The sequence below is a fragment of the Manis javanica genome, chromosome 5, assembly GCF_040802235.1.
Source record: "Manis javanica isolate MJ-LG chromosome 5, MJ_LKY, whole genome shotgun sequence".
Classification (NCBI taxonomy): domain Eukaryota; kingdom Metazoa; phylum Chordata; class Mammalia; order Pholidota; family Manidae; genus Manis; species Manis javanica.
Window position 1 is genome coordinate 43,162,451 of NC_133160.1, and position 23,070 is coordinate 43,185,520.

At 39.9% G+C, this 23,070-nt stretch overlaps 2 protein-coding genes across 11 annotated transcripts in view; one reads left to right on the top strand and one right to left on the bottom strand.

Moving 5' to 3' along the window:
* Window positions 1–9,185, top strand: part of ZNF133 (zinc finger protein 133) — a 34,548-nt gene extending 25,363 nt beyond the window's left edge. For 4 of the 5 annotated variants that reach the window (XM_037022493.2, XM_037022492.2, XM_017641895.3 and 1 more), the window contains 3 exons: window positions 3,021–3,147; window positions 3,285–3,380; window positions 7,247–9,185. In XM_037022493.2, the coding sequence (XP_036878388.1) occupies window positions 3,027–3,147; window positions 3,285–3,380; window positions 7,247–8,976 (1,947 nt within the window). In that variant the 5' untranslated portion in view covers window positions 3,021–3,026 and the 3' untranslated portion in view covers window positions 8,977–9,185. The remainder of the gene's footprint in view (window positions 1–3,020; window positions 3,148–3,284; window positions 3,381–7,246) is intronic. The other variant, XM_073236961.1, reaches the window with a different exon arrangement.
* A 9,536-nt stretch (window positions 9,186–18,721) lies between these two features.
* The window catches only part of DZANK1 (double zinc ribbon and ankyrin repeat domains 1), a 120,040-nt gene continuing 115,691 nt past the window's right edge, over window positions 18,722–23,070 (bottom strand). For 5 of the 6 annotated variants that reach the window (XM_037022496.2, XM_037022495.2, XM_073236963.1 and 2 more), the window contains 2 exons: window positions 19,995–20,069; window positions 18,722–19,561 (listed from right to left, as the gene is read on the bottom strand). In XM_037022496.2, the coding sequence (XP_036878391.2) occupies window positions 19,438–19,561; window positions 19,995–20,069 (199 nt within the window). In that variant the 3' untranslated portion in view covers window positions 18,722–19,437. The remainder of the gene's footprint in view (window positions 19,562–19,994; window positions 20,070–23,070) is intronic. The other variant, XM_073236964.1, reaches the window with a different exon arrangement.

A 23,070-nucleotide genomic window follows, 5' to 3' on the forward strand; every position in this document is an offset into this window, starting at 1 on the left:
GGATCCCACTAATCAAGTAGGATTTATTCTTGGAATGCAAGGATAGTTCAACATATGAACATCAATGAATATACTACATTAACAAATGAAGGGCAAAGGCCGTATGATCATCTCAATTGATGCAGAAAGTATTAGACAAAATTCAACACCCTTTGTGATAAAAACACTCAAGCTAGGAATAGGAGTTACTCAACATAATAAAGGCCATGTATGAAAAACAGAGCTAATTTACTCCATATTGAAAGACTGAAAGATTTTACGGTAAAATCAGGAATATGACAATTATGCCCACTTTTCAACTTCTATTGAAGCTACAGCCACAGCCCATGGGCAAGAAAAAGAAACAAATGGATTTCAATTAGAAAGGAAGAATTAAAATTATGTTTATAGATAACATGATCTTATATGTAGAAAAGATTTCACACACACACCTGTTAGAACTAATACATAAATTCAACAAGGTAACAGGATACAAAATCCCCCAAATATCACTTGCATTTCTGTACACTAGCAATAAACAATCCAAGAAAATTAAGAGAGAATTGCACTTACATTAAAAAAATTAGAAATAAACGATGTGAAAGACTTGTACACTGAAAGCTACAAAACTGCTGAAAGAATTAAGACATAAATGAAAGACATTACATATTTATGGTTTGGAAAACTTCGTATTGCTTAGATGCAAATAGTGCTCAAATGGATTCAATGTAATCCCTATCAAAGTTCCAGTGAACTTTTTTCCAGAAATAGTAAATTTCATCTTAAAATTTGTATGGAGCTTCAAGGAACTCCTAAAAGCCAGAACAATGTGAAAAAGAACAAAGTCAGAGGACCACTGTTCCTGATTTCAAAATTTACCACAAAGCTACAGTAATCCAAACTATATGTGGGAATGGAAGAAAGACAGAATTACAGACTAATGGAATAGAACAGAGGACCCAGAGGTAAACCCTCACATGTTTGGTTCAGATGATTTTCAGCAGTAGTACTGAGGCCATTCAATGTGGGAAGAAAATACAGAGGAAAAGCTTCATGAAGTTGGATTTAGTGATAACTTTTTAGGTATTACACCAAAAGCCCGGGTAACAAAAGAAAATAGGTAAATTGGATTTAGTCAAAATTTAAAACTTTTGTGTGTCAAAGAGAGAAGATACATTTGTAAATCACTTTTCTGATAAGTGATTAGTGTCCAAAATATATAAAGAACTATAACAACAACAAAAACATCACAATTCAAGAATGGCAAAGAACTTGAATAGATGTTTTTGCAAAGAAGATATGCAAATGGCGAATAGGCACATGAAAAAATGTTCAGCATCACTGAGCATTAGGGAAATGAAAACCAAGACCACACCGAGTTGCCACTTTACAGGTACCATTAGGATGGCTCTTTTTAGAAAAAAAAACAACAAATGTTGGCAAGGATGTGGACAAATTAGAACCCTTTACATAGCCAGTGGAGATATAAAATGGTGCAATCACTGTGGAAAACTGTACAGTAGTTGCTGAAAAGAAATTGAATATAGAATTACCATTTGATCCAGAAATTCCACTTCTGGGTATATACCCAAAAGAATTTAAAGCAGGGACTAAAATAGATAATTACATACCAATTTGCATGGTAGTATTATTCACAGTAGTTAAAAGATGGATACAAACCAAGTGTTTATCAATGGATGAATGGTATATACATACAACTGAATATTTTTTAGCCTTAAAAAATGCTAGGAAAGGAAGCCTTGGAAAGGAAGGAAATTCTGACTACATGCTTCACATGAATGAACATTGAAAACATTATGCTAAGTGAAATTAGCTAGACAAAAGGACTAGTATTGTGTGATTCCACTTCTTTGCATAGAGATGGAAACTAAAATGGTGGTTACCAGAGTTTGTGGGGAGGAGGGAGTTAACTGTTTGATGGTTGCAGTGTTTGAGCATGGAATGATAAATGAGTTCTGGTGGTGAATAGTGGTGATGGTTGTACAACAGTATGAATGTACTTAATGTTACTGAAATGTACACTCAAAATAATAAAGTTTTTGTGTATATTATTCAAAAAATAAGAAACCTACAGATTACTACACTCCATCAACCATTAGGTACCTTTTATTCTTCCCCAGTGGCCCTCCCCATGCACATTGTGACCTCCTCTCTTCTGTTGACACAGTGTTCTCTTCTCTACTTCCCACATGCCTCATCTGGAATATGTGGCACTTCTCTCTTCCCTTGATTCCTGTCTGTCTTTCAAGATGAAGTTCCCTGGCCTTTCTCATGAAACCTTTCCTGATGTCTCTATTCTAGTGTGTTCACCATTTTGAAATGATACTAGAGAGATAGAAGTAAAACCAGGCAGGGGGATAAGAATGGGATGTAGAGATAAATTTGTATATTGAGTGGCCAAGAAGACCCACTGTGAACATCTACAGTGTGGGGGCCATAAGTTTACTGTTATCCACATTTCACAGGTGAGAAAACTGAGGCACTGGTTGGCAGTGGAGGTGGGCCCCAACCCCGGGCAGTATGGTTCAAGTGCATACTCTTCATCACTCCCCACTTAGTCCTCTTAGGCTCAAGAAGGCCTTGGGTCTGTGGGATTTATTTAGGGGAATGACTGAGTTGTAGTTTAATCTATGCTATTATTGAATTGTATGAACTTTAATCACTCAGATGCTTCAATACTAAAATTGGTCATACTCTTTAATCTTTAATTCTTAAAATGGAGAAAGTCTGTTATGCTTTAGTATTTAATTTTTACATGTTGTTTGTTATTCTTTCTATGTAGATTTAAAAGTTCTTGAAAGTTAGGGACTCTCTTTCGCATATATTCTCCAAACAGCCCACCCAAGGTCTTGCATGTGTAAATTCACAAGTGCTGCTGGCCCGATAGCAACAGAGGTTTAAAGGTGTTAGAACACATGGCGGAGGCAGAATCTGGATATTCCACCTACCTCCCTGCCCCTCACCCTGAGTCATGGGCAAGGCTGGCTCCTTGGTGAGCAGGGCTGTGTTTTGTGTTACAGGCACACATGGCATTCAGAGATGTGGCGGTGGATTTCACCCAGGAGGAATGGATGCTACTGAGCCCTGCACAGAGGTCCCTATATAGGGAGGTGATGCTGGAAAACTACAGCAACCTGGTTTCATTGGGTAAGACTGGCATCTCTTAGGACTTGCATTCTTGTTGATGGGCATTTTAGGCTGTGCTTGAAGCAGCTGTCTTGCTTTCTGACTTGGCCCTTGAGCCTATAACCTACAGCCACCTTGTTTTCTTTTCCTGCTCACAGGAATTCTATTTTCTAAGCCAAAGCTCATCACCCAGCTGGAGCAAGGGAAGGAAACCTGGAGAGAAGAGAGAAAATGCCCCATGGCCACCTGCCCAGGTGAGTGAACACAACAAAAGGAACACAGAGCTGCAGGCAGCTCGGGGAGGTTGGAGAGAGGTGACGTTGCTGGGTGCTGGAGAGGGAAGCCATTCCCCTGACCCCTGGGCTGCTGTTTGCATTGCCTGGCACAGCCTCCCTTCCAGATCTTCATCCTCATTTGAGTATGGGGCTTTCCTGATTGATGTTCCTCATCATCTTCCTCCGTGAGAAGCCTTTCTTCCTCCCACTGGGTTTACCCTCTACCCCAATCAGTTCTCTTCCATATTTATGGGCTTCTTTTTCTCTTGTTACTATTTTTAAAAAAGATCAATTAAGAATGTAGAAAAAATCCAATGAGCTAAAGAAAGAAGACAAGTCCAGGGAGAGGGTGGAAGGCCAATTGAGAAATTGAAAATATGGGATTCCTCAAATACTGAGCCAAAAATGGTTCTTATGTTTCTGAATGGTTAAAGAAGTGCCTATATAATATCCTCAATTTTGCCTCTTAGCCCTCAAAGCCTAAACTATATACTATCTAAATGTTTAAGAAAAAGTTTGTTGACCTCTGCTGTAAGGGATTACAACATACAGCCTTAACTTTTCTTACTCTGTTTATTCTGGGTACCACTTTGTGTAAAATGTTAAGAACATTGCAGTTGTACAATTCCAATTACCCTTTCCTTCAGCATCCTTTATTCTATAATTGTGATTTTACTACACTTACATATAATCTAAATTCCCTAATACAGTGTTAAAATATTTGTTTTAAACACTCAATATGTATTTTCTCTAAATTAAGAGAAAAAAATAACTCTTTCTATGCTTTTCATTTTTTTCATGGAGTTCTGAGTTTCTACCTGATTATCATTTTCCTTCAGCCTAAAGAACTTTTTCTGTCGCGAGTGGCAATGTATTCGCTTACATTTTGTTTTTCTGAGAGTGTCTTTATTTCACCTTCATTCTTGAAAGATATTTTCACTGGGTATAGAATTGTAGCTTGGTTTATATTTTCAACACTTTAAAGACACTGTTCCCTTGCTCTGGCCTCTCTTGTTTCTGATGAAAGGTCAGCTGTTATTTCTATAACTGTTACTGGTTTTATATTACCTTTTTTCCCGCTCTGGTTACTTCTTAAGGTTTTTTCTGTATTTTTGCTAAGAGCTGTTTGACTGTGAGGTAACTGTTTAGGCGTGCTTCTCTATGTATTTTCCTGGTTTGGGGTTTGCTGAGATTTTGAATAAGTTTATGGCTGGAGCCAAATTTGGGAAATTTTCAGAGATTATTATTTCATATAACTTTTTTTTCTCTCCCTTTTTGGAACTATAATTAAATATGTATTAGTGCCTTTTATATTATCCCATAGGTTATTTGAGCCTGTCCATGTTTTTTCCCCCTGTGTTCTTTTAGATGGAATGATTTCTGTTGATCACTCTTCAAGTTTACTGTCTCCTCTGTTATCTCCTGTCTGGCCAGTGCATTTTTCTTCTCAGATATTGTATTTTTCTGTTCTGCCATATCCATTTATTTTTATTATAATTTCCTGTTTCTGTGATACTTCCTATCTGCTTGTTAATCACAAGCAAATTTTCCTTTGCCTTCTTTAACAGAATAATTCAGATACTTAGCGGATATATTATTAAATGGAAAAGTTGCAGAACAATGTGTATTACACCATTCAGTTTCTTGTTGAAGAGAAGTGTGTGAAAGACTATATACCAATATGCTTACCTGAAAATAGACATCTGTGTTGTTATTTATCACAACCAGTGGCACTTGGTGGGGACAGAATTGGAATGAGTGATGCAGTGGGTTCTGGAATTTTGCTTTCTACCTGGCATTATTTTTAAATGACATAAACATATGTAACATCACAGAATTATGTTTTTTTTTTGTTTTAAAAATACTTTTGACAATTTCATAAATGTTTCATGCATGGAGGCAAATATGTGTTCTTCTTTTCTGTGTAAGAAATTTGCTATTTCTTTCAGCTTTATCAAATTTAAGAGAGACTTATAATTGTGTCTTAGAACCCCAAAAATACAGCATATAAAATTGAAATTATTCCTATTTTTCAAGTTGCTTATGTCCCCATTTTTCACCTGTTAGGAAGAGTCGTGAAGCTGCCTAATGTCACTGTAATTTATATCATACCTTCCATTTATTTATTTTGCCTTATATTTCATTTCAGTACACTGAGGTATATAAAGGCTTATGAAAAATTTACCTCATTCATCTAAGTTTTTAACAAAATTTGCTTTTTTTCATATGATATTAACTTTCCCTTTCTTTTTGGTTATTCTTAACACCCACTTTCTTGTGTTTTTTTGTTTTGTTGGTATGGTTTTTATGTGTTGATCCTTTTATTTTTAAATAAAAATAATGTGGCTTAGTTGTTCTGCTTTCTGGCAGCAGCATGTAACTAGTTGCATTTTATGCCAAACCAAGTATTACTGTCCTTTATTAGGGACTTTGACATTTCATATTTACTGTAATAACTGATAAGTTGCACAGGACTTGCTCAGGGGCTGACAGTGGGGCAGATGCATAGGTGTTTAACTACAGTGATAGGAAACAAGGTCAGGGCAAAGGAAGTAAAACATCTGCTTTAGCTCAGCTGCCAAACCAAAGTGCCACAGACTGGGTGGCATAAGCACAGAAGTTATTTTCTTATAGTTTTGGAGGCTTATAGTTCACATAGTTCTTGGATGATTAAGGTGTTGGTGTGCTTGATTGCTCAGGAAGCCTCTCTCCTTGGCTTGCAGATGACCGCCTCTCACTGTCTTCACGTGGCCCTTCCTTTGGGTCTCCTCCTCCTCTCTCTTCCTTTTCTTACAAGGGCACCAGGCATATTGGGTTGGGGCTGCACCCTAATGACCACTTCTAACCTTAAATGCCCTTAAAAGCCCTATAACCAAATATAGTAACATCCTTTTAGGATAGAGTACTGAAATGTAGGTGTGTACACAGTTGGTTTTCAAAAGTTCAGCTCATTGATCAAGGAAGGAGTGTTCAGGTAGATCTAGTAAGATCTGTACCTGGCTTCTCAAATTGTGTAGTCATTTATTGCCTTCAGCTAACTAGAACCAGTTGTGATGAAACAATGCATTCAATGTTGACATCTCCTACACAAGAGGTACTATGAGAAGAAAATACTTAATTTATACCAATTTCTAGAAAATTTTATTTAGATTAATTATGGAAATTAACAGGGCTTAGATTGGTCAGGGGTACCAAGTGGGAGCATCTTTGAAGTCAATGGGGACCTAGACTATGTTTGTGTTATCCATTGTTGAAAACCGCCTGCCTTGCAGAAATTCTAGCACAAAGTAATCCTCTAATAAATATTTGTAAGTGGAGAAACTCCAGTTCAAGCATCACATACATGATCTCTTTAACCACTCTTTTATGCTGCTTCCTCCACTAGGGGTTCTCCAATTTGAATAACTGCTCTCTCAGTCTCTTTGTTCTCATCGGGAAATAGGGAAAGCAACTTTTTCACAAGGGTCCTCTGGTTAGGTATCTCTCAAAGAAAATACTTGTGGATAGTTTATGTGAATGTGGCTGGCTGTGAGTTGGAAGAATATTGTAGTAGAGGGGAAGGACTGTTGCATACTGGCCTTATTTACAAAACCAAAACTGCCTGTGTTGCTTTTATAGTCAGATACATGCAGCAGGCCTAGGAGTGGGTTCTCTGGAATATCATGTAAGATGTAAGATGTCATGATGGGCTGGAAAAGTAGGTCATGTAAAGGAAGTCTTGGTCAGGAAACATAAGTTCTAAGCATTTGGAAGAGCAGGGAATCAGGTCTTACCATCAGACTAGGCAGAACTGCTCAGGCTGTGCTGCCAAGTCTCAGTTCTGACTCAGACTTTTCTCTCTGCAGCAGAACCAAAGCCAGAACTCCGCCTCTGTCCCTTCTGCCCTCCAGATTTTTCCAGTCAGAAACTCCACATGCAACACATGCTGTGTAATCATCCCCCCTGGATCTTCACATGCTTATGTGCAGAGAGTCATGGCCAGCCAGGGGATCCATGCCCAGGGAGCCAGGAGAAGCAGCAGCAAGCCTCAGATCAGAGTTCCTGGAGGGATAAAACAGAAGATCAAGAGAGAGAAGGCATAGCGCCCCTGTTTGGAAAGACAAAGAAAAGAACTTTGGAAACATTCTCCAAGCCACCCCAAAGAGAGCCAGTCAGCTCTAGGAATGGCATCAGAGGGGTGGAAGTAGAGGCCAGCCCCGCTCAGACAGGAAACCCCGAGGAAACAGACAAATTGCTGAAGAACATAGAAGTCTTAGGATTTGGAACGGTCAATTGTGGAGAGTGTGGACTGGGCTTCAGCAAGATGACAAACCTGCTTAGTCACCAGAGGATACACTCAGGGGAGAAGCCTTACATGTGCAGGGTGTGTGAGAAGGGCTTTAGTCTAAAGAAAAGCCTTGCCAGGCACCAGAAGGCCCATTCTGAGGAGAAACCTGTTGTGTGCAGGGAGTGTGGACGAGGATTTAATCGGAAGTCTACACTCATCATACACGAGAGGACACACTCAGGTGAAAAGCCTTATATGTGCAGTGAGTGTGGGCGAAGCTTTAGTCAGAAGTCAAACCTCATCATACACCAGAGGACACATTCGGGGGAGAAGCCCTATGTGTGCCGGGAGTGTGGAAAAGGCTTTAGCCAGAAGTCAGCTGTTGTTAGACACCAGAGGACACACTTAGAGGAGAAGACCATCGTGTGCAGTGACTGCGGACTAGGCTTCAGTGATAGGTCAAACCTCATCTCACACCAGAGAACACACTCAGGGGAGAAGCCTTATGCCTGCAAGGAGTGTGGGCGTTGCTTTAGGCAGAGAACAACCCTTGTCAACCACCAGAGGACACACTCAAAGGAGAAGCCTTATGTGTGTGGAGTGTGTGGGCACAGCTTTAGCCAGAATTCAACCCTCATCTCACACAAGCGGACACACACCGGGGAAAAACCTTATGTTTGTGGGGTGTGTGGGCGAGGCTTTAGTCTGAAGTCACACCTCAACAGACACCAGAATATACACTCAAGGGATAAGCCCATTGTGTGCAAGGATTGTGGGAGAGGCTTCAGCCAGCAATCAAATCTCATTAGACACCAGAGAACACACTCAGGAGAAAAGCCCATGGTTTGTGAGGAGTGCGGGCGAGGTTTCAGCCAGAAGTCAAACCTCATTGCACACCAGAGGACACACTCAGGGGAAAAGCCATATGTGTGCAGGGAGTGTGGGCGAGGCTTCAGTCACCAGGCAGGTCTAATCAGGCACAAGAGGAAACACTCACGGGAGAAGCCTTACATGTGCAGGCAGTGTGGAGTAGGCTTTATCAATAAGTCAGCTCTAATTACACATAAGCGGGTGCATTCAGAAGAGAAACCTTGTATATGCAGAGAGTGTGGCCAAGGTTTTATCCAAAAGTCCCACCTCATCTTACATCAAATGACACACCAGGGGGAGAAGCCTTACGTGTGCAAGATGTGTGGGCAAGGCTTTAGCCAGAAGTTTCACCTCAGCAGACACGAGAGAATGAAATCAGTCCACCACAAACTGCCACTCCACCCCAACTCGGAGGTGTTGTTTGGGACAATTATCTGACCCCTTACACTCCCTTTGAAAATGAAAATGTTTGGTGAGGACTAAGTCAAAATTTTACACTTTGATGAAATGGAGTAGAAAAATGCATTCCGTAAGTGGTCAAAGGACATTTGACTTAGTTTACTTTCTCCAATGCTAAGTCTTCATATTTTGTGGCCTTTTATTCTAATAAAATTTGCTTCTTTACAAATCTGTAACCTTGGCTATGTACCTCATTCACTCATGTAAAGATAAGGAACAAGGATGGTACAGCTATCTTAAAATTATTAAGTCTACATTTCCGCAAGAATTCAATTCCTTGGAAGAAATAAGAACTGAGTCACTAGTATATTTATTGCAAAGTCTGGTCCTTTGTAGAGGTAGAGAATCTAAGAAGTATTCAGGGATTTGGGGGGCAGGGGAGGAACTCTTCCAGAAAATAAGGCTCCCTCTAAGCAATCCACTTTGATCTGTAACCACCCTCTTCCCTTGGCCTCTGTGACAGCTCCCTTTTTTCTCTTCTCCTGATGTCTAAATTGTTGCTTTTGCTGAATCATCCCCTACCACCTTCATTCCATTTTCTCAGGCTTTAGTCCCTGGTCATCCCATAATGGAGCCTCCTCTACAGTACATTATCCCCAGCACTCCCTGCCCCCAGCTATACCACCCTCTTGACACTCCAATAATTTAATGACCTTTAACCATGTTCTCTCCTCAGCCCTCTTGATAACAGGGATAAGACTTGAAGCCACACTCCCAAATCAGTCGTGTTAACACTGTAGTTCAGAACTTAAAATCATGCTTATCAGCACTCCATCCCAGACCCAGTCCCGATGGCAGCCATCCAATAACTGGTCTGGGTCCCTTGGCGACATACCCTCAGTAGTTCTCCAGTCACAAAGCTAAGGATATTCACCCAAGTTGAAAGATTCTTAACCATACCTTCTTCATTGTGTTCCAGTTCAAAGTGGCTTGACCCAAAACAAGTGGTCTTTAAGGTAAAGGTCATCTCAGAGCTGCAAGTGTAAGAACCTTCTTTAGGACTTCAGAAATGTGCAGCCCTTAAACCCTCTCAATTCCACAAAAAGGTTTCTGTGAATTTGAAGGGTATCATCTCCCAGCACCCTGACACTGAACCCAAACCAGACAGGCTGACTTGAAAAGCTTTGTAGATGTGATTTCATCTAATGGAGTGAACTTCAGTAGGAGGTGTGGGAAACCCCTATTTGTAATAGAAAACACCAGCTTAGTCTGAAAGGACAGAGAAAACTCCCTACTTGTTCATGGGCAGGGAGGCAGGCTGAGAAATGTAAGCTGCAAATACAGGCCGTTTCTTAAAGAAAAGCAAGACTAACTCAAGAGTGCAGACACAAAAGCCATGGAGAATCACTCCCAGGGGGCAGTGCTGGGCACTAGCCAAGGAATGGTGGCATGTGCCTAGCTGAATTTCAGAATTTCTGTAGACCACTGCCTGCTATGTGTCTACTCTTTCTCCACTTTTTAATAGAAGCATTTATTGTGGTTATCCTTGAGTCAGCATTGGATGTTAGCTAAGCTGCTTTAGTCCACAAGTCTTCAGTTGAAGCATAATCTCTACCCTCACCTGTTTTAGATAATAAGATCCTGAACTTTGAGCCAATGCCATAATGGATTAAGACTATGGGGGACTTAAACATGAGTATATATTTCACATGGGATGCACATGAAGGTTGGTGTTCAGAAGGTGAACTGTGGAGATAGACTCCAAGATGAACATCATCATTTCCTTCTCACATGTATAGGATTTGTATCATGAGGTGGAGTCTGATTGCCCTCCCCATGAATCTGGGCTAGACTTAATGACTTGCTTGATCAAGAGAATGGGGGAAAAGTGGTATTATGGGACTTTCGTGGTAGGTCATAAGAAGCTGTACAATTTCTACTCTTTGAACCCCACTTCTATGACATGCCAATCTCAAGCCACATGGAGAGGCACTCTAATCAATACCCTCAGCTGAGCTAGCCAACAGCAAAGATCAACTCTAGTTATGTGATTGAGCCATCTTCAAAGTTCCATTGTGTTAAGCATTCAGACCTCAAGTGAGAACCTTTCAGCTGAGCTCAAACTATAGAACTGTGAGAGATGGTAATAAAATTATCTTAAGCCCTACATTTTAGTGTTGTCTGTTGTATAGCAATAGATCCTTTTAACACTTATATAATACAGGACGGACTTTTATAGCTTTGACTCAAAATCTTCAAGCCATAATGAAAATAGGGCAAGTTTGGCTATACAAAAATAAATTCTGCAAGGCAACCCACACTTTCAGCCAAAACAGAGACAAACTGGAGGGAAATCCTGTAGTCAATATTACAAAGAGATCTGCCTAATATCTCTAGAAATCGAATTTTAAAAATCAGCAATTCAACAAAAATCAAACTCAGACAGTTCGGACTCAGATGCCAGTATAAGAAGACTTCCCATTTGAAAATATCCTCAATGTCAGTAAAGATATAAATGAAAACCTCAGAGATACCATTTGTACTTGTCAGGTTGGCAAAAATTACAAAATTTGAGAACATTTTTTTATTAAAGTATCATTGATATACAATCATATGTTGGTTTCAGATATACAACAGAGTGGTTCAACAGTTACCCATGTTATTAAATCCTCATCCTCTCTAGTGTGGTTACTATCTATCAATGTCATAAGATGTTACAGAATCATTGACTCTATTCTCCATGCTGTACTACCATCCCTATAACCAACTTATATTGTGATTGCGAATTACTGTGCCCCTTTATCCCTTTCACCTTCCCCCAACAACCCGCTCCAACCCCTCCCCCTTGGTAACCACTAGTCCCTTCTTGGTGTCTTAAGAGTCTACCGCTATTTGAAAACACATTCTTTTGTATACTGTGGCAACAGGTATACACTAGTCTTGGAAATACAAATTGATACAAATTGATACTTTACAGCGGACAACTTGGTGATACCTACCAAAATTAAAAATTAATAATCCCCTTGAGCCCATAATCTCACTTAATGGAATTTATCCAATAGCTACACATGTTCATGTGCAAAATGATTTATATAAGTTCTTCAGTGCAGTAGTAATTTCAAATTCTAGTAAAAAAGATGTTCACCAATGGAGGAACTAATTGAAGTCAACCATGCACAAATAGAACAATATGCTGTTATACTGTCAAAGACTGAGAAACATGTCTATGTACTTAAATGAGAGGATCTCCAAGATGACTCAGTCTGGGGATGGTTGGGGAAAACAGTCTGAGAACACTACATTCAAAGAAGCAACAGAAGAACGTATTTTTAGAAGAACTAATTGAAGGATTTACTTCCAATTTCAAAATTACTAGAGCTACAGCAACCAAGTAATTAGTGGAGTGTCTTGAACATAAGCTGTACAGCAGATTTTTTTCCCCAAATAGCTCAGGAAATGTAATTTTTCATCCAAATTCATGGTTTCATTTTTGCACTTATATTTACACACCTAAGATTTTTCTTCTAAAATGGCCTAGAAAGACATTTTTCATCCAAATTGGCACAAAAAGTAAGTCAAATTTTCTGGTTGCAATATTATATTCTGGACTTGAAAATACAATTTTTAAAACCCAAATTCACTGTCCTAGGAGTTTTGGAAATAATTCTTTCCAAATTTTTCGAGATTTTTTAAAGATGACCCCAAAATGTCACTTTTCATCTAACTTTGCTCAGAGTTAGGGTGGCATAGTTATAAATTCTATATTACATATTTTTACGAAATGGCCTTGAAATACATTTTTTTCATGCAAATTAATTTAAATTATTGATTTTGGAGGTGGGCCAAATCCTCCATAAAAATTTCCTCCAAAATGTACAAGAAACATGATTTTAAAAATTCAATTCCATGTAAATAGTGAAGTTTTGAGAAATGTCATGTGCCAGGTATTTGTCTCCAGGTGCCACTTTCAGGTTTTTCACCCAAAACTCAAATTTGGGGGCTTGTTTGTACTAGGTCCTACACAAGATTTTTCTTCTAAAATATGCAGAAAATGTGATTTCTTATCCAGATTCACTAAAATCTTGGCATCTTTTGGACATAAATTGTATGTAAGAATTTTTTTCCAAGTGACCTGTTAAGGTGATTTGTTGAATTGGCTCAACTAGTTCTTTGGGTATAATTCCTATGCCATATTTTCTTTGAGTGGCCTAAAAATGTGGTATTTCATCTAAGTATCCTCAAATTGTGGGAGTTTTGATAAGCCCCGTTCTAGATTGTTCTTTGCAAATAGCCATATTATTAAAATTTACTATTATGAGGTTTATTAGACATAAATCCTATGCCAGATTATCTTCCAAAGTGACCCCCCAAAATGATATTTTTACAATCCAAATTCATTCTAAAATGTAGTTTCTTGGACATAAGCTCTATACCAGTTATTTCTTCCAAAAAGTGGGTTTCTTTAGATTTAAGTCTCTCATGCACTTTTTTCTTCTAAAATGGTACAAAAAACTGACTTTTCATCCAAATTTTCCCAAGATGAATTTTGGGACATAACCATATGCCATATTTTTCTTTAAAAATCATATGAAAACAATACTTCAATTTGCTAAACTTCAGGAGATTGTAGACATGAATTCACAGTAATTTTTTTCCTAAAATGGCACAGAAATGCAGGCTTTCTAATTCATATTCAAATTGTGGAGTTTTTTGGACAGAGGTCTTAAAAAGTTGTTTCTTCAAAGTGAACCAAAGTGTGATTTTTCATTCAAATTGGCTCAAACTTTAGGTTATTTTGGATGTAAATCCCATGCCAGATTTTGCTTTCAAAGTAGCTTGGAAATATGATTTTTTTCCATCAAAATTCTCATAAATCATAAATTTCTGGGAGTTATTTTTAGATCAGAATAGATACTAGTGAAAAAAAATGTACACACACATTTATACCATAGGTCTCAATATAAAGGATTCTCAGTATCTGACAGTGTCTTTAGTAAGGGAGTCCATGCCTCTACATATGCGGTGAGGCTAAAATTGACCCCAGTGGAAGTCTTTTGCATGCTATTTACATGTATCTGTTCTTTGGCTTGAAACTAGAGTGTATTTTCTAGAGCCTGGTGGTGTTTCTTATATCCTCACATTTCTTCAACAGTTATGAACACCTCATTCATGAAAAGATTAGATGCTAATTATCCAAGAGTTTCTCTGATTATGAATTTCCTAGCATTTTCCTGACTTCCGTTTTTAAGGAGATGACACACTTCCAATTGCTGTAAACAGTGTAAAACAGCAATAGAGGAGTGATGTCACTGCAAATGGCAGAGTAGGAAACTCTGAAACTCTCCCCTATGCAGAAGCAAAGAAGTTGGCAAAAACTGTGAGAATCAACTTTTTTGAAGCTCTGGAACCTATTGAAAACAACAACCAGGGGAATGCTAAATGAAGAAAGAAGATGTTGGATTTTGGTATGAGTGCCACGGCATTGTAACTTTTATTTAATGTAATAATTTTATTAGTAACTTAAAATACAAATAATAATGTTTTACCAAATTGGAAATATTTTATAAGTTGTAATACTCAGCAAGAATGCAGGGAAATGGGCATTCATTCATGTTCTCTAATTTGGTAGAACCTTTTTATTTTTAATTGAAGTATAATTTATATACAGTCTTATATTGGTTTCAAATATACAACACAGTGGTTCAACAGTTACCCATATTATTAAATCCTCACCCCATCTAGTGAGGTTACTATCAACACAATACAGAATCATTGACTCTGTTCTCCATGCCATAATACTATCCCCACGACCAACTTATATTATGTTTGAAAAGTTTTGTGTGTGGCATTGCATCTTACTGGCTTAACATCTCCCAGTCCCAGGTCAGCAGCAGCTATGAAGACATGAGCCCACAGTCTGTGTGCAGGCTGTTGGTACCATGGCAACATGGACCTTATTCCCAAGGAGTTAGGGTTGTGTGCTTTTATTTGGTGACTCCCTGAAGAACTGACTCAAGGGCTTTTTTTCACCTGACTTGAGCTTTCCCCAAAGCAGAAGCAGCTTTTCAGGTGGCATTTCCTGAAAGCACTGAAGGTAAATGTATTAGCCTCAGCCTCCTGAGGGAAGGGATAAGAAATGGGAGAGGCAATAGACAGCCAGAAAAGTCTGAGAAGGAAGCGGTTCAGAAAGGTGCTTAGGAGAATGAGGGCTTTAAAAAGCCTATACATACACCAGGAAATCTAGAAGGCTCCATGAATACCCAGGACATATGCTCAGCAAAGACCTGAGACCCTAAACTCTCACCTCTGGCTGACTTTTAGGCTCTACTGGAAGAAGTAAAGGTTAAGGCTGAGTTTTAAACCAATTGGCTAAGTGTTGAAGGAGTGCCTCACACAAAACCAACATGTGGAAGTGGGAGAGTATTTTGTAGTTTTGGCTTTAGGTGTTTCGGGAAACCTCTGTCAGATCATTAGCAGACCGCTAAGTTAACAGGACAGAGATTTCAGTGGCCACACATGGCAAACAATAGAGTTTTTATAGAAATAGTTTAGAAAAATCCTTACACAAATAATGACCCATAACAAGCAGCAAGGACAGTCCCTGGGAGGTGGCAGAATCTGATTTCTAGAGTTACCATATTATAGGATTCAGAATTTCCAGTTTTCAACAAAGAAGTATAAGACATGCAGAGAAACAAGATATAATGAACCATCACAGGGAAATAAATTCATAGAAATTGTCCCTGAGAAAGCCCAAACATTGAACTTACTAGACCAAGACTTTAAATCAGCTGCCTTAAAATATGCTCAGCAAGCTAAAGGAAACTTAAACAAGTAACGAAAGGAAGGAGAATGATGGTCACGAGAGAACATCCATAAATATATTATCCTGAGAGCAAGGCCTGACAAAGACATCAAAAGAAAAGAAAACTGCAGATCAATCTCCCTTAGGGCTAGAGATGGAAAAATGCTCAACAAAATCCTAGCAACTGAATCCAGCAACATATTAAAAGGATTTTACACTATAATTGAGTGGGTTCCTGGTTTAACATACAGAAATCAATGTAATACACCACGTTAGGAGAACAAAGGGGGGGGAAACACGTTCAATTTATATGCAATATCCAGAATAGGCAAATTTACAGATAGAAACAGATTAGCACATGCCAGAGGCTAAGAAGAGGGGGAAAGGAGAGTGACTGCTCCCCATTAGTAATACAGGATTGTCTTTTGCGATGATAAAAATGTTCTGAAACTAGATAGTCATGATGGTTGCAGAACATTGTGAATGTGCTAAAAGCCATTGAATTGTATACTTTAATGATTAAAATGCTAAATTTTATATTATGTGAATCATATCTCAGTTACAAATAAAAAAATTAGCCACCCAAATCCTGTATTGGTGGAAGAATAGAACAACTAAAAAAAAGAAATCCTAGAGGGTATTATGCTACGTGAGTTAAATCAAACACAGAAAGACAAATACTCTATGATCTCGCCTATCTGTGGAATCTAAAAAACAAAACAGACAGACAAAATTGAAATAGACTCATAAGGCACAGAGAGCAGACTGGTGGCCACCGTAGAAGCAGGGCTGGGCAGGGAAGGGGGTGAAATAGGTGAAAGGGAAAAGAATTAGAATGTTTGCTATCCTGATCAGGGAGATGGTTACCTGAGTTTATACACATGTCAAAATTCATCAAACTATACTCTAATGTAGTGTACATTTATTGTATGTACCTCAACTTAAAAAATAAAACAAAAAATAAAGGGTTTGACCAACTTGCCCCAAACAGCTTTCTGTAAGCACAATATGCACCTAATTACAAACCCTCAAAATACATGAAGCAAAACTGACAGGACTGAAGGGAGAAATAAATAATTCAACAGTAATTATTGGAGGGGGAAGAGGGAAGGGGAGTGAGAGAGGAAGGGAGAAGGTGAAGGTAAAGCATGGGACAGAGGTGGAGGCAGGGAGAGTGGAGGCAGGAGGATGACCAGGGGTGAGGAGGGTAAGGGGGAAAGAGGGCTGGAGTGGGGGAGATCTCAGGAAGGAGGCAAAGCAGAGTCAGAAACATTTGGCAGAGTCCATGAAGATGTGCACTAGACCCTATCTGAAACATGTTAGAGGGACTGGGTTTGCATCCTAATAAAAAGCTTGTCCCCCACCCCTGCTCACAAAAATGTGTGCTTTAGAAGATTCCAGGCTTCCTTTGTCATTACACGATCGAGTATTTAAGAGCTTTCCTGCAGAAACACACCAGTCTGTCCATCTGAGGGGTGATGACAGTTCTGTGTCACTCCCAAGCATTGATTCCCCCCTGTGCAAATTCCCAGTTCCTAGGTCACCAAGGAATGTGTCAGTAGCAGAGGAAGGAAGCGAGCAGAAGGCTCCTCTTTCTCCCTTGGCCCCAGCACTGCTCTCCTAAGCCCCCTCCTCCCTGGGACAAATCACCCAGCAGTCTGTGGCACCTGGCTCTTCCCGGGAAAGGCAGATTGTCCAGTTCTCTGTACAATGAAAGCTTGAAAATATCAGTGCCCCTTTGTCTATAGCTTCAGGATCAAATAGAGGAGGAGGCATGAGCAGAGAAGGGGCCCTCTTTGCAGGCATCTTTTGTATAAAGGAACCTTTCCGAAGTTATTAGAAACGTATCTGAGGGACTGGAATTTTGGGAGAAACTGAGACTCTTTTCATCATAGTTGCCAGAGACAAGCAGGAGCCTGGGTCTGAGGCACTGAAAAATAGACAAGGGAAAAAAGCAACTGGAGTGAATTCATGGGATTCCCTACAGAAGTAACTGAAGAAAAATGCAAAATTATTCTTGGGATAAAGTCCAGCAATAGAGGTTATTTACCTTCAGGCCCCAATCCTGAAATTGGGGCCCTGTTGCCAGTTGGTGAGGCCCCCGTTACCTGGTCAAGCCAGAGAGAGTCCCACCACCCACAGGAGAGGCCAGTTTGAGGCTGGTGTCCTAGCTGTGTGGGACTCGGAAGGCAGTGACCCCTAGGTATACTGTCACACAAGAGGGAGCTTCCAGAACACTGTGAGCACTTACGGGTCTCCTGGAAACCAACCACAGTGAATAATACCATTTAAAATAAAATAAGCTAAGCTACAGATGGCTTAAAGGAGCTCAGTTTGCATAAGTCCTTAAATGGTATTTTCTACTCAGCATCCTTAGGTCATTTTTGACACTACAGTTGGACAGTTTTCAGAAAAAAAGCTTATCAGAGTGATGATCTAACTTCGCCCAGGCAGCATTTTTTCATATCATTGCAGCAAAATTTCAAGATTCCTGTTCCTTATTTATTGTTTATTATATATACTCCTAAATCCTCAGGAAAACTACTTGAAAAAAACAATATGGCACATTGTGTTCAATGTATGCACTTATAAAAATATACTGAAAAGTGAATTAAGGTGTGAATGAATGTATAAATCATAAAGAGAAGTACAGAAATGCAGAACAAGGCTAGCATCTGTCTTACCACAAGTAAAATTGTGCCAACCATTAGGAAAACCTGAAATTCCGATGTCATTCCACACACACACACAAAATCTGAGGCTTAGCATAAAAATATTTTAGTAACATCTAATAATTTAATAGTGTTTTGCTCTTTACATTTCTAGTAGAGCTAACACATAAAGGCCTCCTTTCGGCCACCCAACCCCATTTAAATGACACTATTTACATACACGAACAGAAACAATTTAGGGATTCCTTGATTATAGCATTACGACCCAGAGACTGAAATAACAATTGAATAAAGAAATAAGGCAAACTTACATGTTCCTGCAGATAGTTTATTCAAAGTTTATTTAAACCAAAGAACAAACCATAGCAATAGGAATTGTCTATAGCTTTGGAGTTTGAGTTCAACAAAAGACTAATATTTTAAATAACCTATTTTTATGTGCTAATTTGGAGCCACCTAAAGATACATTATGCAAAGGAATGTGACACAGAACAGTGCGTGATTTGCTACTATCTATCCTAGAAGAGGGGATGGAGTATATCTGTGTCATGTGTATTTATATCTTATGTACACTTTGTACATATGCATCTGTTATATAATGTGCTTACATAATCCTAAACTATTGCTGGAAAGATACAGTTGACTCTGTCTGGTTGCCTCTGACGAGGGCCCATGGGTGGAGGTTGGACAGGGAATGAGGGAGATTTTTCACTATATAATACTTTATACTTTTTAGCTTTGAACCATGTGCAATTATCTGTTGAAAAATAAACTTAAAGGAAGATTATAAAATAAGCACCAATAAACAATTAAAAAACATACCTTAAGCTCATCATCATCCTGGGCATATCGGGACACACCCAAGGGGTATTGGTGGCTCATACTGATGTATAATAAAAAATCATATGAGTTCTCCTCAGCCTCAATCCCCAAATTACAAATACACATTTCAGAAAGAAATAAACAAAGAACAGCCAGAGCTGGATGGGTTCTTTAAATGAAACTCCACAGAGACCCTCGGGTCTAACAGTCATCCAGGCCAAGCTTAGCAGCGAAAAGCGAGGTGATGAAGTCATCCCCAATTCCCAGCGCCAGGTCGTATGCTGTCTGGCCTCTCATATTCTTCTTTTGGGTGCTTGCATTGCATCTGTGAAGGAAATGGCAAGGATAAGGACTTCGGCACTGGAAGCTGAGGGTCTGGTGTTCCCTGACAGAGAGGTCAGTCAGGGATCCCCTTTGGCCCCACCGTCCCAGGCCTGTGCCACGAGCCTCATAACCCCTGCTCTGAAGGGTGACTCTACCCTGAGATGTTTTCAGGTACTCTGTGATTTAAAAATGTTCAAGTGCCAATCCTGGCCATTGGTTCCTGTTGCACTGAAGTCATACAACTAAGTGTGTTTCAAGGGGGGCAACATGTTCACTGTGCTCTTAAAGGCCCTTAGTGCCTGGGAGCCATGGGGGGATGGTGGCCCCATCATAGGGTTGACTGTTTGGCAACCAGGGCCCTCTGAGGAGATCACAGTTCAGCAGGGGGATCACTGTGATCCTCAGAAGTCTCCCCCAGAGGCCAGGGAACATACCGCAGTAAAGTAGCAATGCACTCCCTTCCTTCCAGGCCAAGCAGAGTTGCTTCATGAAGAGCTGTATTTTGAAGCCTGTATGGGGGGAAAAATCATTCTGGGCAAATCCTTAGTTAGCATCATCAAGAAATTGGAGAGGGAGCACATGACCAAAAGGGCCTTCATTTCACCCACTGACCTATTTAATTAACCTGTGACAATCTCTTGGGTCTCACCTCTCTCTCTTCCCTTGAGCAAGACTGTAATGTGGGTAAGTCTTGATACTAGATTGAAAATGAAAAGTCTATAAACACATTCATTTTTTAAAGTGAGAAACTCCACGAAGATCTGGTTCGCAGTTGATTTAAGAAGTGCTAATAAATGCTATTTTATTAAGTTTCCTGCCTGAGTTTATGGAAAATATGGCCCATAGTCTCACCCTTGGCTTGGACCTCTTCAGCACTGTCTATATGATAACATCCTTTCAGGGATGAAGCTCCTATTCTGTTTAGGGAAATTGACCTCGGCTTCAGTGAGCTTGGCTTGTGTGGTATGAAACTAAACACCAATTTTAGAATCCAGAGGGCAAGCCTAGAGGTCAGACAGAACATATTCTCCTGCATGCCAGACTGTCTCCTCACCTTGAGGAGACACCCACCTTGCTCAGTGAAGGAGCACTGGATGACTGAAATGGAGGATGAGGTGGTATCTGCATTCCAAAATTCACAAAAGGCTCCTGATGAGGGAGGAGCCAAGATGGTGGCGTGAGTAGGACAGTGGAAATCTCCTCCCAAAAACATATGTACTTTTGAAAATACAAAAAATACAACTACTCCTAAAAGACCAGAAGATACAGGACAACAGCCAGGCTACATCTACATCTGCAAGAACCCAGTGATTCGCGAAGGGGGTAAGATACAAGCCGAGGCCCAGTGGGACCTGACCACCCCTCACCCCAGCTCCCAGCGGGAGGAGAGGAGTCAGAGCAGGGAGGGAGAGGGAGCCCAGGACTGCTAAACACCCAGCCCAAGCCATCTGCACCAGAGCGCAGACACAGTGCATGCGTGGGGTGCTGGAAACTAGGGAAACAGGACAGAAAGACCTGTGAGCAGGTCCCTGCAGCTGGTGCCCCAGGGACAAAGAAAAGCGAGTGCTTTTTGAAAGTCTTAAAGGGACAGGGACCCAACAGCTGGATGGAAGCGTCCCGGGTCTCTTAGCCCAGAAGCTGGGAATCCCGGGGAAATCTGGGCACCCTAACCCCCTGTGCAGAAGGGCGGCTCGGAGGCCCATCACAGAGATAAACAGCCTCCAGGCCGTTTCCCCTCTGACGTGGCTCTGGAATATTGGAGCAGCAGCCTGAGGCAGGGCACGCCAACAGCAACTGCGGAGCTAAACTCCATAGCGGCCATGCAAGAATCAGAAGCCCCGTCTGTGTGCAGCTGCCCAGCACAAGTCGCTAGAGGTCCCTGTTCTCCAAGGAGAGGAAGGCCACAAACCAACAAGAATGGAAGTTCTCCCAGCCATCACTCGCCCCAGCTCCACAATCTATCTCTATCGCCATGAAAAGACAGAATCTGAGACAGACAAAAATCACAGAGACAACACCTGAGAAGGAGATAGACCTAACCAGTCTTCCTGAAAAATAATTCAAAATAAAAATCATAAACATGCTGAAGGAGATGCAGAGAAATATACAAGAGCTAAGGGATGATGTCTGGAGAGAGATTACAGAAGTGAAACAATCTCTAGAAGTATTTATAAGCCGAATGGATGAGATGCAAGAGGCCATTGATGAACTAGAAACCAGAGAACAAGAACGCATAGAAGCTGACACAGAGAGAGATAAAAGGACCTCCAGGAATGAAACATTATTAAGAGAACTGTGTGACCAATCCAAAAGGAACAATATCTGCATTATAGGAGTACCAGAAGAAGAAGAGAGAGAAAAGGGATAGAAAGTGTCTTTGAAGAAATAATTGCTAAAAACTTCCCCAAACTGGGGGAGGAAATAGTTGCTCAGACTATGGAAGTACACAGAACTCCCAACAGAAAGGACCCAAAGAGGACAACACCAAGACACATAATAATTAAAATGGCAAAGATCAAGGACAAGGACAGAGTATTAAAGGCAGCAAGAGAGAAAAAAAAGGTCACCTACAAAGGAAAACCCATCAGGTTATCATCAGACTTCTCAACAGAAACCTTACAAGTCAGAAGAGAATGGCATGATATATTTAATGCAATGAAACAGAAGGGCCTAGAACCAAGAATACTGTACCCAGCATGATTATCATTTAAATATGAAGGAGGGATTAAACAATTCCAAGACAAACAGAAGTTAAGGGAATTTGCCTCACACAAACCACCTCTACAGGGTATTTTAGAGGAACTGCTCTAGATGAAAGCACTTGTAAGGCTAAATAGATGTCACCAGAGAAAATAAAATCACACCAAAGAAAGCAGACCAACCAAATACTAACTAAAGGCAAAAAATAAAATCAACTACCCACAAAAGCAGTCAAAGGAAACACAAAAGAGCACACACACAAAAAAACACCTAACATACAATGAATGGAGGAGAAGGAATAAGAAGGGAGAGAAATAAAGAATCATCAGATTGTGTATATAATAGCTCAATAAGTGAGTTAAGGTAGACAGTAAGATAGTAAAGAAGCTAATCTTGAACCTTTGGTAACCATGGACCTAAAGCCGGCAATGGCAATAAGTACATGTTTTCAATAATCACCCAAAATGTAAATGGACTAAATACACCAATCAAAAGACACAGAGTAATAGAATGGATAAAAAAGCAAGATCCATCTAAATGCTGCTTACAAGAGACACCTCAAACCCAAAGACATGCACAGACTAAAAGTCAAGGGATGGAAAAAGATATTTCATGCAAACAACAAGGAGAAAAAAGCAGGTGTTGCAGTACCAGTATCAGACAAAATAGACTTCAAAACAAAGAAAGTCACAAGAGATAAAGAAGGACATTATATAATGATAAAGGGGTCAATCCAACAAAAGGATATACCATTATAAATATATATGCACCCAATACAGGAGCACCAACATACGTGAAACAAATACTAAC